Source organism: Saccopteryx bilineata, chromosome 2 (assembly GCF_036850765.1).
Source record: "Saccopteryx bilineata isolate mSacBil1 chromosome 2, mSacBil1_pri_phased_curated, whole genome shotgun sequence".
In the NCBI taxonomy this organism is placed as follows: domain Eukaryota; kingdom Metazoa; phylum Chordata; class Mammalia; order Chiroptera; family Emballonuridae; genus Saccopteryx; species Saccopteryx bilineata.
Window position 1 is genome coordinate 291,123,910 of NC_089491.1, and position 14,074 is coordinate 291,137,983.

General features: G+C 52.6%; 1 protein-coding gene across 1 annotated transcript in view; it reads right to left on the reverse strand.

Moving 5' to 3' along the window:
* NMNAT2 (nicotinamide nucleotide adenylyltransferase 2) overlaps nucleotides 1-14,074 on the reverse strand; it is a 129,562-nt gene that overhangs the window by 14,748 nt on the left and 100,740 nt on the right. Inside the window, exons 4-8 of the mRNA XM_066261313.1 lie at nucleotides 12,755-12,833; nucleotides 9,309-9,435; nucleotides 7,760-7,840; nucleotides 6,583-6,627; nucleotides 1,997-2,073 (exon numbers count right to left, since the gene is read on the reverse strand). Coding sequence (XP_066117410.1) covers nucleotides 1,997-2,073; nucleotides 6,583-6,627; nucleotides 7,760-7,840; nucleotides 9,309-9,435; nucleotides 12,755-12,833 — 409 coding nt within the window. The remainder of the gene's footprint in view (nucleotides 1-1,996; nucleotides 2,074-6,582; nucleotides 6,628-7,759; nucleotides 7,841-9,308; nucleotides 9,436-12,754; nucleotides 12,834-14,074) is intronic.

Consider the following 14,074-nt stretch of genomic DNA (forward strand, 5'->3'; position numbering starts at 1 on the left):
ACCGGATTGATGTGAGTCCCTGCTGCCCTGGAACTGTTGTGCCTTCTGGGAGCAGCCAGGCTGGGTCTCCGGGGTGACCAGCCAAGTGGGACCACCGGTGAGTAGATGAGGGTCTCACTCTAGCTCTTCTCTCACATTCTTGATAAATCAATAGCTATTGGTTTTTCAAATTTTTCTGTTTTGACCAACATGTCATTTCAGCACCAGGGACCAACTTGAAGAGGAGAGGCCTGGGGCTCTTTTTTTCTGGTCTTCCAGCGTGGAATCTGACACCACCAACGGCAGCCATTTTGGAGGGAGGTTAGAGGACCTGTAATCAGTGAGCTCACTGGGAAGGAGAGGACATGCCGTGCTTCCAGGACCCCAAACTGGGTCAATTTCCCTGCGTGTGCTAGCTGTCCCTTAATTCCCTCACCATCATCTGGCCCACCCTGTGGGACGGGCCCCAAGCAATTGCCTGATTTGCCCAGATTCTTGGAAGAGCTTTGCTGAGATCTTGTACAAAACTTTGTCCACATTATTTATTACTTTCACAGCACCTTGTGAAGTAGAGAGGAAAGTGAAAAGTAACTAAGCCATCTAATCCAGGACTGAAAGGAGGTTTAGAATTTCACCTGCTGGGAAATCGTTGAAGGCTGGAGAGGAAAGGACTCTGTGGTGTGAGCTGCTTCCCTGAGCTCTCCGCCCTCCTGGTTATCCCCCAGCATGCCAGCATGTGTGCCGTTCCCTGGGAACAGCTGGGTGTGCGCCCACGTGTCTGCTCAGGTGCATTCACGGATTACCATGTGTTGTACATTACAGTCTGTCACATGCCAGGCAAGGCCCTTTACATAGACAATCTCATTTCATTTCCCCCAAATCTAATGAGGTAGTTACCATTCTTATGCCCATTTTGCCCATTTTAGAGGTGGGAAAACTGATGCTCAGAACATATTTTGTCATGAGTTGTGTTACAGTAGAATTAGAACCTTGAGTCTAACCCTAACAGATTTCTCTTTCTCTCCAGAGACATATATGTATGTGAAAAAATTTCATATGTATACTTTTTGCCACCTAAGACTTAGGGACAGGGACTGTAGTGTAGATTTTTTTAAAAAAAATCTCCAAGTGCTATATATTATATTCTATAGGTTTTATAGATTTCTCTTTTTTTCTTTTAGGTTTTATAGATTTAAAACAACAACAAAAAATGAGGCCCAGAGATGTTGAGTGATTTGCAAAGTCACACAGCAAGTTAATAAAAAGCTCTAGGTCTGGAATTACTGCCCTGAGACTCCAGCTTGCATGGGTCTATGGAATGGGGAGCATTAGCTCTGGCTATCAGATGAATGAATAAGTGGAAGAACAAGAATGAAGGTACTAGCCTGTGAATTAGCTGGCTTAAGATCATCCCATTCACATTTGGTAACAAAAGATGTCCACTGAGCTTCTCAGTGATGTAAGTTTAACTTTCTGGTTCCCTCTACTCCAAGTCAATTGCCAGAATGATTCTATTGACCTTTGGCCATTTATGCCTCTTCTCTTGACCCCATTCTCCTGTTAAGGGAATTCTAGGGTGGTATTTACTACCTCTTCAAAAGGAATTGAAGGAAAACAAAACACACAGTAAATCAAAAGGGTAAAGGCTTTTTTTTTTTTTATCCCTTCCTCCCCCACCCCCTGCCAGCAGCACTCTCAGGAGCACACACACACCCCTTCCCTGCACCACTCAGAGAAGGTATTCTGTGGCTCAGCCTGCCTTCTTCCCAAGGGCTTTACAAGAGCAGCAGGAGGAAGAGTGAGTGTGAAAATACAGTAGGAGATCCAGTGTGGGTTAGGTGAGAATTTGCTTCCCTAGAGATGTGAATGGATTGCCCTCCTGGGATCTCATAGGAGCAGGGAGGCTCAGGTTGGGGAGGAAGGCTGTGGAGTAGGGGAAGATCACAGGCCAAACCAAGCGCCCCCTCCCACCCTTGCCTCTGCCAGCTGTGTGCGGTGCTGCAACCTTGCTACTCACATCTGCCTCGTTCCAGAGCCCCGGGATGCAGAAGGACTCCAGCAGGTCACTGCCACACAGCAGCAGGATCCGCAGCTCTGAGGAGGGAACAGAGTTTGCAAAGGGAGTAAGCCAAGACTGGGAAGCATGTGGCCCTCAGCCTTCTGCCCTGATACGCCCAGAAGTCGCCCAGGTCTCTCTCTAGGACCCCTGCATCAGGGTATGCAGTGCAGAAACCTCTGCTAGCCTCTCCCTCAGGCTTGTTTACAGACCTCCCCCCCCTCCTGTGGGAGGAATTACTCCTTTGGGGAAAGTATGGTTTGCCTGGTACTAAGGGGTTTCTGGGGACACGGGTCTTTCCGTGCTAAACCAGGATGGTTGGTCACTTTAACAGAGACTGGGCCAGCTATGTGCCTTGTCTAAGATCTAAGGTCCTCCCTCTGTTACTTTATATGAAACTCAAGTGTCAGTGGCGTTTCATTCTCTGCTGCTGTCTCCCATCACAAACGCCGACATGCTGGGGGTGGGGGTGGGGGACCACTTAGTGTACCCAGGCGGTAGCTGAGTTCATCAGATGTCCTCTCCTTACATGGCCACTGTCCTCGGCACGGGGCTTAAGCAGTGATGCCGAGCTCCCCCTCGCCTGCCTCCCAGGAACACTTTCCGCTTGTCGGTTGTTTTTCTTCCCTCATTAAGCTCACTCTGAATTAGCCCAGCGAGGCCCATTGTGGTTTAAAACGGGCAGCAGATGAGCTCTCTCATTAACACTGAGCAATGGGGGGAATAGAATCCTGGGATTCTCAGAACCACAGAGGCGACACCCCCCACCCGGGTGTGACTCAGGGTGGCATGTTTCGTTCTGAGCCTCCCAGGCCCTCTGGCAAGAGGCCATGGCTGTGGGCATCTTGTGTGAAACAGTGAGAGAGCCCCGCCTGGGACCTCCAGACAGCACTGCTACCCCAGACCCTGAGGCTGAGGTGACCTTAGACCCCATAGCTAGCTCAGGAACCTGATGGGGACGTTCAGATCGTGAGCCTGTCCCTGCCACAGGAGTCTCCAGAGGAAAGCTGTGTGGGCTGACACCAGACAGGGCCAGTATCTCTTCATCCCACGGGGCAGACCATCCTCAGGGAGCCCCTTGGGGTGCCGGGGTCCCAGCTCCTCTATAATCCTGCCACCTGCCTTCTCACACTTCCCCATGTCATCCTGTCACATAATAATCTGTCTGTGCTCAGGGACCTTAATTCACTCTTACATCCCCAGGGCCGGACAGGGGGATCTGCACACATAGGTGCTAAGGACATATGAATTAAGTGAACTACAGACGAACTGACCGCAGAGCCCCGCAAGCAGGCTGTCTAAGGGGCTCTGGACAGTCGTGAGGGCGGGGGCTGGGCTTGCCGTCATGGCCTTTGCTCACTCAGTGTGGGGGCCCTGAGGTGCTGCCCTGGTTGGTGCTGCTCCCCCACCCCGCCATGTGAGGCTGTCGACTGCTGGCCCAGCCCCCACCTGTGGAGCCAGCCAGCCTTGGCATGGCTCAAAGGAGCCAGACTGGACCCACTCCTGGGAGCCTGTCACTCCTGCCCCCCCCCCAGGAGCCACCCAGAATTCCAGGCCAGCCCTCTGTTGAAAGGTGGAGGCTCTGTAACTCTGGTCACCTAGAAGTGCAGTTAGAGGGTCGTGTCCAAAGGATGTGCTGGCCCTCAGTTCTCTCTACCTCAGTGGTTTGCAATGGGGGCAGTTCTGTCTCCAGAACTTGGCAATGTCCGGAGACATTTTTGGTTGTCAAGACTGGGGAGAGGGGCGTGCTACTGAACTCACGCGTAGAGGACAGGGACGCTGCTCAGCATGCCGCACTGCACGCGGCAGCCCCCACCGCACAGAATTACCCGTTCCCAAGTGTCAGGGGCCCAGCCGAGAAACCCCGCTCTGCGGCCTTGGAAATGATGCTCTCCTCCACTCCCCAGCCAGAGGCACACTTTCCCAATCAAGTATAATTCTGGATTATTCTTATAAAGCCAGAGCACAGCCAGTTAAAGCACGGGGCCTCCACCTTCTCTTGCAGATGTATTTGTCACGGACTGGGGCACACGCAAGGCTTGGGGTCCACATGTGGCCACTAGAGGGAAGCAGTGATTCCTCCCGGTTTATTGCATGAGACTAATGCGAGCCTTTCCAGCCCACAGAGCCTGTGGTCTGGGGAGCCCCCCGCCCTGGGAGGAGCACTCAGCTGGTCAAGAACATGGAGCCACAGATGCTAACTGAACTAGGAGAAAAATGGCTTTTTCCTTCTCGTGGAGCGTGCAACGGGATTGCAAATAGGCAACATGTGAGCCAGAGGGCTTCTCAGCCCAGAGTTCGGGAGGCCGGGCAGCTCCCTCCCACTTCCCGGGTTCACCCTGTCCAGGGACCCAGAGCCAGCGCCAGAGCCAGAGCTCTGCAGGCACTCCCCAGCCAGGAATCCGTGCTATGTGAAGCCCAGGCCCTGCTGCCCTCCCAGCTCCCGCCGCACACAGAGGCAGCCGCCACCTGTGCCAGGCCAGGGGTTCATCTGACTGCGGTGGCCACCCAGCTCTTCTTCTCTGAAAGAAGAGCACGTAAGATGGGGCTAAGACTAGCCCTGCCCTTCCAGGGCTGCAGAGAGCGCCAGGCACACAGCAGTGCCCTGGGCGAACACCCACTGGCTCTGCCTCTCTGTAGGGAGGGGCCTCCCCAGGGCAGGGATGGCCTAGTACCCTGGCCCTGGGTGCTGGGAAGGTAAACAGGTCATAGCTGAAGCTTGGCCACAGTGATTTCTTTCTGGAACAAGGAATAAGAGGAGTACACATTGGAATACAGTTAAAAGTCTGAAGGCTGCTTTGAGCCCTGCGGGTCAAGAAGACTTCCCGGGGAAAGTGGTTCCTGGCCGGGTGTGAAACCTTGGGGAAGTGGGTGCAGGGCTCTGCTCCTATCCTGACCTTTGGGTGTTTGTGGGCCATGAAACTTAGAGCTCAATTCTTTGGAGAGCAACCAGGATGCCAGAGGCCACATTTTGTGGCCCTCAAACAATGATGTAATAAAGAATATTAAAATACAGACCCTGGCCAGTTGGCTCAGTGATAGAGCGTTAGCCCGGCATGTGGAAATCCCGGGTTCGATTCCCGGCCAGGGCACACAGGAGAAGCGCCCATCTGCTTCTCCACCCCTCCCCCTCTCCTTCCTCTCTGTCTCTCTCTTTCCCTCCCGCAGCCAAGGCTCCACTGGAGCAAAGTTGGCCCGGGTGCTGAGGACAGCTCCATGGCCTCCACTTCAGGTGCTAGAATGGCTCTGGTGGCTTCGTAGCAATGCTTCAGATGGGCAGAGCATCACCCCCTGGGGGGCATGCTGGGTGGATCCTGGTTGGGTGCATGCAGGAGTCTGTCTGACTGTCTCTCTGCTTCTCACTTTAGAAAAATACAAAAAAAAAAAAAAAAACCAAAACCCCAAAACAAAAAACAGTAAAATCATTGGGAAGTGAGGAGTGTTGAGTACTTATTACTTTTGTTTTTAATACAATTTATTTAACTGTTACTTAATGTACTTTATTAATAGAGTATAATTTAATATTTCGTATTGGCTGCATTTAACAACTGGTTCACAAAATTCCTGAAAAATCTTACAAATGGTTCCAGCAAACCAGGAAGAGTTGAGTCAAGCCCAGCTCAGGTCAGAAGACAAAGCCCAGAGAAGCCCCTGGAAATGACATCACATCTGCTGGGCCCCCTGGGAGAACCCGATGCTCAAGTACTGCCCACCTCCCAGGGTCACTGCAGGAGGCCGTGGCTTCCGGCCCTAGACAGAGGCCTGCCTGGAAGAGGAGACCCGAGCAATCTCTGCAGCTGGACATTTAAGATAGAGTATGTCTGCTGGACACCAGGCCGCCCCTCATCCCGGAGATCCAGGCATTCAGTTGTCCCTGACTCTCCTTGTCATCTGGTACCTGTGTCCACCCTGCTGCATCCTGGCGTCTGTCTGCTCTTGCTCAGATATTTGTCCCCCACTTGTGTCTCTTGCCCGCTCTGGAGCCTTGGAAAGATTTCAGCTTTCTGGTTTCCTCGCCAGGATTAGCCAGGACTGGGCTCCCTGCCTCGGGCGGGCCAGCTCCTTCCCACCTGACCGCTACGACCAGCTGCCCTCCACCTGCTCTGGCCTGGAGCCCGCACGGCCCTCACATGGACGATGGATGCCTTGGCCTCAGCCCAGGGCTGCAGGGAGGGTGCGGAAGTGGCTTTCAGCTCCCTCTCTGCTCCCCATCATCCGAGGGTCTTCTGCCCCCTGTGCAGTCGTGGGCAAAAGAAGCGTCTCTCTGGAGGCCAATGAAGCTCAACTTTTATGACTTTTGGACAAAGGAGAGGAGGCCCCATAGGGCAGATCGCCAAGGGGTCCCATCTACCTGCTGGGAACTGGGGTGCGTGCAGTGAGGAGGTGTACGGGAGCATCACTGAGGCTGTGGTCTTAGCTTGGGACTCTTCTGAGAGCAGAGCCGGTAGCAAACACAACCCAGGGTTTTCCAGCCTCCCCCTGTCCCCACCTTGCCCGTGGTGGAGACAGGTGGCTCTCAATGCCCCCACTTCCCCGTCCCCACTCACCAATCTCCTCGTACCGCATCACCGTGCCCAGGTTGGCATTCTCGTCTAGGAGGAGAGGGGAACGGAGAAGCATTAGGCCCTGGCTTCCTGGGACCTGGCGCGTGGTCCCCCGGGCTCCTCAGCGGGAGCACGTGGGAGGAGGGCTGGGCGGGGTGAGGGGTGTGCTTGCCTCCCTGACGGGGGCATCTGGGTAGAGGGAGTGGGCAGCACAGTCCAGCCTAAAATGGAGAGAGTGCATCTCCGTAGGCTCCAGGGCAGACGGCACATTTCTGGGGCTGTCAGAATTAGGCAGTCTCGCTGGGAACCCAGTGATGAACGCACACACACTCATGCTGAGCGCCTTCTGTTTCCTTCTGTATTTTAGGGAAGAGCAACATCCTTAAAACCTAGGGAGTCACAAGGAGGTGGCCTTCTCTCCTCAGGGGTTACCTGGTTCAGAGAACAAGCAGATCTGAGCACTGGAGATTTTTATGCAGCAGAGTGCAGCGAGAACCCGGGGAAGATACAATGTGTTTGCGAGTATGCGGGGCCCGCATGGGGCTGCACAGTGTACACAAAGCCACGGAGAGGCCATCTTGTTCCCCTGCCTCCCTCCCTCCTCAGCTGTCCCTCTCTGTTCCTCCTCAAGACGTCCGAAATTGGAAATCTCAGAAATGGCAGAAGTCAGCCAAAGAATCAAAGGAAAGAGGTCTAGATCTTCAGAAATTCTGCTGAGTTGAACTGGGGGCTCTGAAAGAGCCCCAGGGACTCAGATAGTCTCATCCATCCTGAGCATGGGGGAACAGCCAAAAAACAGAAGAAACTGGGAAAGAAAATGTATGTTCTTAGCCTGTCACCAAGAGTATAAACACTTAATGAGCTGGAAGGACCCGAGGGAGGGTTCTGGGACCCCGGAACACTCTTAGGCAGGTAGATGACTCCTGTGGGGTGTGGGGACCGGAGGAGCCTCCCGGGCAGCCCCTGGCCAGGGGGGTCATGCCTCCTAGGCTCCCATGACAGCTCCCATGAGCACAGTAGGCCTGGCAATGTTCCCGTTAACCTCTGTTTTCTCCAAAACCATTGCTCTATAAATGGTCATCCCATAGCAGGTGCCGGGGGTGGGGGGTGTTTGCTGAATAAGCAAAGGGAGGAGGGAGAGAAAAGTGGCACAATTGGGAAAGAGATGTTTGCTCCTTACCCACAAAGGTGAAGCGCTCCACGGGCGGGCGGACACAGCAGATCCGGCTTAGGCTTTCTCCCACCTTCCCCAAGATCTTGGCTATGGGAGAGAGCAAGACACACAGGGACAGAGGGAGAGAACCACTCACAACTTACACTCGGTCAGCCCGGCAAATGGGCCACTGGAGGGGGCGGGGCAGGCAGTGGGCGCGGAAGGAGGGTAGAGAGAAAGAACAGAAATGTGACAGCAAACATTCCTTCTCAGTTCCCAGCCCACAAGCATTTTGAGCCACAGACTGGGATCTAGTCTCTGGTCATGTTTATTGCACGATTGAAAAATCAGAAAATATATAAGAGAAAGCTGTACAAAGAGGAAAATAAAAAAGCACCCATTATCCCACCCCGAGCAATAACCACCACTGCCATGTTGGTATGTGATTTATTTTCTTCCATGTTTCCAATATGTATTATGCAGCTATGTCTGTGTGACATCAACTGCATTATGTTCTGTGTTTAAAGGGCATATTGGCTGTTTGCTTACTTATTTTTTTTAATATTATGAGCATTTATCCATCACTGAACATGAACACCCAGATCCAAGGAGGCTGGGCCTGTGGCAAAGAATTCATTTGGAATAATTTCTGCTGGACTAGGCATTCCTTCCCATGCAGATGGCCTTTAGAACAATCAGACACCCTACTTTGGCTAAGAGGTATCTGGTTTTCAGTAATCTTTGGACTCTCATCCAGAAAATTTTTTTTCTGAGCCCCCACATGTAGCTGTATGCAAACTATGAAATTCTGGTTCTTCTCTGTTTATACTAGACTAATGACAAAATAGCTTATGGTCTCTAGGCTTAAAGAAGTAATACCAGGATCTGTCTTTTGCAATTGGCCTGGAAGAAAATATTAGAAAAAACATTGGAATCAGACCTTGGAATCAGAAAGTCCCAAATATGAATTCTGGCTCTTCTACTCTTAAGCTGTGTGTTCTCATGCAAGTTACTTACCTTCTCTGAATCTCATGAAAATGGAAATGTAATATCTCTATCACAGAATCACTGCATTAAATGAGAACTCATGTAAAGCATGGAGCACCATGTGACCATACAGTGTGAACATACAGTGCTAAGTGTATGGTATGGGGGACCCCCAGCTCTCTGTCATTGAAGAGGTGGGTAAGGGTGTAGGATTTTGTATGCAGGCAGCCTAGATTTGATTTCTGGTCTTGCTATTCTCTCACTGTTTGAGCTTGGGCAATGCTCTTGGAAGAGGCAGAGAAAAATTCTCCCTCTGTATCTTTACTTTCCAGTTGAGGCAATTACATTGATATTTAAATGCAGAAGAAGAGTGCACACCATCACCCCTGTCTCTCTCTGTCTTTCTCTGATGCTATATTAAGCGTTCTCACTCTAGAGACCAGAGCATCAGCCTTGTTAAAAAATATAAACTCTTCTCCCCCACCTAGACCCACTGGATCAAATTTGGGGGTGGCACTGAGCAATCCAAATTTTAACAAGCCTTCTATGTGATTCTGAGAAGCACAGCTGTACACTAGTGCTCCCCTACCTGCAGTAGGCTTGGCGGGCGTGTTGTTGTTCTGGTAAATAGGCTGGGGGGTCTCATTTTGGGGTTGTCCAATCACAGGAGTCATGGAGGGCGTGTTGACATTGGAGAGGATGCAGCCAGTCACCCGCTGGGGAAAGAGAGAAGTGCAGAGTCAGTATCATTAGCCAAGTGACTTATAAAAAGCATTTCCTGGCCTGACCAGGCGGTGGCGCAGTGGATAGAGTGTCGGACTGGGATGCGGAAGACCCAGGTTCGAGACCCCGAGCTCACCAGCTTGGACTCAAGGTCGATGGCTTGAGCAAGGTGTTACTCGGTCTGCTGAAGGCCCGCGGGCAAGGCACATATGAGAAAGCAATCAATGAACAACTAAGGTGTCACAACGAAAAACTGATGATTGATGCTTCTCATCTCTCTCCATTCCTGTCTGTCTGTCCCTATCTATCCCTCTCTCTGACTCTCTCTCTGTCTCTGTAAAAACAAACAAACAAACAAACAAAAAAGCATTTCCTGGTCATCTCCAAATGCTCATGGGCTGTCCATCATGGGGAGACTGCCCAGAGCCTGGAGGCAGCTGCACTGCTTGGCACACTAACCTGGCAGGAGGCAGGACAGGTCCGTGGCAAAAGCATAGGATGTGGTATTGCACAGACCAAGGTTCACGTTTGAACCTTGCCCCCTTCTGTCTGTGTGACCTTGGATGGTTACTTAACTTTTCTTGAACCTCAGCTCAAGAGTCTAGCAAAGAGAGGCAACATCTCCAGGTTGTGCTTGGAATACACGAGTGTCTACAGAGTATCCAGCACATGGCAGGAACTTGGTACACAGTAGCCGATGTTGTAACCTTCTGGGTACCATGCATACCTGCCCTCCCTGCCTCCTTCATGGGGCTGAAATGAGGTCATGTCTGCACAAAGGTGTAAGCTTGGGAAAGGTCATATAAAACATCAGGCATTATCGCCACCTGCCACCCCTCCGGGCCAGAGATGCCAATGGCAGAGCCAAGCCAGAGAACGGTGCCAGGCAGAGCAGGATGTGTTTGTGTTATAGGCACTGCTCGCCAGTGTGAATACACGTTCCAGAGCCAAACAGGAATTCTATGTGTATGAACCACTGTCCTGAGTGTCTGGCCTGCTGCTTCTCTCTAGTGCCACAGAAAACAGAGCAGACATCGCAGCATTCATCACAGCTGACCCAGAAGCGTCCCCCCTTCCCTGTGGTGAGAAGACAGTGGCTATTGGGCAACAGAAACAAAGGATGAATTTTTAATTTGTTTAGCATCACAAGAGTCATTGCTAATTCCAGGTACCTTCCCTAAAAGCTGGCATCCCCCCTCCCCACTCACCACCCTTCCTGTGTTACTGAGTCCCATTGCCAGAGGACCCCCAGGCTCTAGGGCTGGGTGACCCTCCGAAGGCACCTCTCCCACAGGCCACGCTGCAGGCAGAGCAACACGTGAGTCCTGAGCTGTGAGAGGGCAGGCGTTTGTCTTGTGGGTGACTGTCACTTGTGTAATGTTCCTGGCAGGAGGAGGTGACAGCAGCATCCTGCACATCTGGGAGGCAGCTGAAGCTGGGTACCACAGGGTCTTCTCAGCCCAGCTGTGGCTGGTGCAGTGGAAGGGACAGTCTGCTTCCTTTTTATTATCATTAGGTCACTTCCAGATAAGCAAATCCACGTTCTCATTTAATAACTGGTCTGGTGGCTGAGGATCCCTTCCCCGTGACGTGTTCATCCTTAGTTCTGTGCCAGGGAAGAAGGGAGGACCAGCGTGCACTCTGGTCTGCCCGTGTCAGCTGTCCCGACTCTCAGCTTCTCAGGGGCCTTTCCAAATAGCCACAAATCACTTCTCAAGCCCCATGCCTGTCTCTCTGAGAGGTCTGTCTGTTCTCCGTGCTGGAAACAGCAGCCTGATGCTGGCACTGGGCGGGGGGTGGGGGGTGGGGTGGGAGGAATCACAGGTTATTAGGTAGCAGCCAGCCCTCAGCTCCTATAACATGGCAGGGGGCTGTCATGCCCCTCATTGCAACAGCATGGGCTATTGGCCCAGACCCATGCCCCCAGGCATGAGCAACAGCGGGAGCATTGGCGAAGCCCAGGCACTCAGACAGCTAATCAGTAGCCAGGCTTCAGGGCTGGCATAGCCAGGGCTCAGGCATGTCTGCAGGTTCCCTGATTCCGCCCTGGCAACATGATGCCCAAGGCTCCTGAGTAACTCCAGGGAGCACGGCCCCATGTGACACCCCAAGTGACATGTAGTGTGAGAAATAAATGTGTGTGAAGCCACTGGGATTTTAAGGATGTTTGTTACCACAGCATCTTAGCTTATCCTGACAGACACACCCTCAGACAGTAAGATGGGATGTCTTTTTCACCAACCAGCATGGTGGAGCAGTCAGCGTCTCCATTGGTCCTTTCAAGGGGACCCAAAAAGACTTGGATGTGTGTGAAGGTTCTGAAAGGTGAATGGGTTTTCTTCGATTCCAAGGTGGGGGTTGGGGGTGTGACAGATGAAGCACAGCCCACTAGCCCTCCCAACTCGTCTGGCACCCAACTCTCTGGATGGTCTGAAGCCCTACGGCTGCAGATGTGTTAAGGTAAAGCCCAGCCATGTGGGTGGTGTAGTGTGGGGTGATCCAGGGCTGTCAACAGCTCCCCAGGGAGAAGATTCTGACGGGCCCTCTGACAAATCACAGGTGTGATGGAGGGGCTCCCTGTGTCAGAACAAGGCCATTTGATTGTAGTTTGGGGCTGGGGAGGTCCCCACAGTGGGATCAGTGGAGGTGAGCAGGACTGATTATGTCACAGTAGGAATCGATGGGTTGGTATTGATCTGCGAAGGGTGCTACTGGCTGATGTGAAACCTGTTCTAACCGGGCCACCAGCTCTTTGGTCATGGCACCCGGTCACAAGCCCCAGGCACCCTTCTGTGTTCACTGAGAAGTCGCTGTGTGTCCTCAGATACGTTGGCTCCCCTCTCTGTGCTCCCTTTTCCCCACCAATCCAACAGGAACTAAAACAACAGGAACTAAAACATTGTCTGCCCATGGGACTTGCGTGAGGAGGGACAAGTGGGGGTGATGGTACAGTGACTGGCAGATGTGAAGTCCTCAGCACAGCCTCCTGTGCTGGAGAGAGGGGACCGTGCCTGGTCTCCTTCTCGCCTCACTTTCTGAAGTCTTCTACCTATGGTCTTCATCCCCCCTTGAACTTGCCATCAGAAGATGAAAACTGCCTCAGGTCCTATCCAGCAGGGGGCGCAGAGCAGCCAAGGGCCCAGTGCTGCTCCGGTTCCTAAGTCATTGCCTCCTCCTTGCTGCTCAGGGCCTGGTCTCTTCCATGGTTGGCGAGAAACCAGAGACTGAGCCAGGTCAGGAGGCCAGCAGCACCCTCTCCGTGGCCTGCCTGGCTTCTGTGGTCTGCCCACCCCTCAGCGCGGCCCTGCTCACCTTCATGAGGTCCCGATGGTGCTCCAACACACTGCAGGTCGTCTGCCAGGTGTCCTGATAACACTCCCATGGATCCACCCTGGCAGGACCAGAAAGAGGTTTCCCTTGGTTTCCAGTCTCTAACTCTTTTCTTATTGGTTCCCTCCAAAGACCACAGCTCTGGGAGCTTAGCAGACCTGGTCATACTGTGTCCTTAGATCTCAAATCAGATAAAATGTGGGCTTGAAGAACCTTCCTGAGCCTCAGTTTTCCTTCTGCTAAAGGAGAGGTGTGCGGCGTTGGATGACACGCAGAGATGCTGAAACTAGTCTGCTCGGGCTTAGCTCCAGCCCGAGCTTCCCACTGCAGGGCTTGGGGAAGTTCGCTGATCTTTCCGTGCTCACTTTCCCCATTTGTAAAATAGGACTAACAGCAGCAACCCTCTTGTGAGGAGATTACAAGGGCTTGATGAATGTTATATGTTAGGTGCTTAGTATAATGTCTTACTCTCATCCTCACCTGCAAAATGGGAATTCTCCTTGGGACCTCATAGGATCGTGTGAGCCAAGCCCGCTTCAAGTGGTCGCTGCAGTTACCTGAATTGGGTCATCTGCCCCTGTCTGCTTCCCTGCCCAGAGGGGTGCCTTGGGGGCATGGAGGTGGGCCTGGCAGTCAGACTGTTAGGCTAGACCTGCAGGTTGCCAACCCCTGGTGCACACCGGGGTGAGAGTGAGCAGAGCTCCAGCCCCAGACCGATGCAGCACTCGGCCTTAATTACAAACTTAATGAGCTGCTAAATTGGGATATTTCTCAACATTTTCTTGGCAGGTGAGCATTCCCTACTCACCTCCCACCATGCACATACACCCACGTTTTTCAGAGAGGCAATCTCGCTAACTGAACACTCTTGAAGAGTCAGTCTGCCCTGAGCCTGGCTCTCCCCAGATTGCCCTGCCCAGCCCTTCCCTGAGATGGGCAGACACCTCACCTGGCAAACCAGCCACCCGCCCCTCCCCCACCCCACCCCCACCTCCACCCCCACCCTTCTGTACCCAGCCCTCTTCTCTAAAGCTCCTCTGAGCCTCCCTAGTGATCTCAGTTCAGAATTCGAACTTTCCAAGCACCTAGAGTAGTGCAGGACAGGCAGCAAGTGCTCAGTCATTTGTTGACTGAACGAAGGGAGTCGTTTAGAATCTTTTAATCACATCCAAGCAGGAACAGCCTCCTGCCCAGGACTTTCCCCAGCTGGACCTCATTTTCCCCAGTCCATTAAGAGCGACAATGTTAACAGGCTTCATTTCTATTCCTAACTTGACCACAAGGGGTGCTGGTGTTCACCCT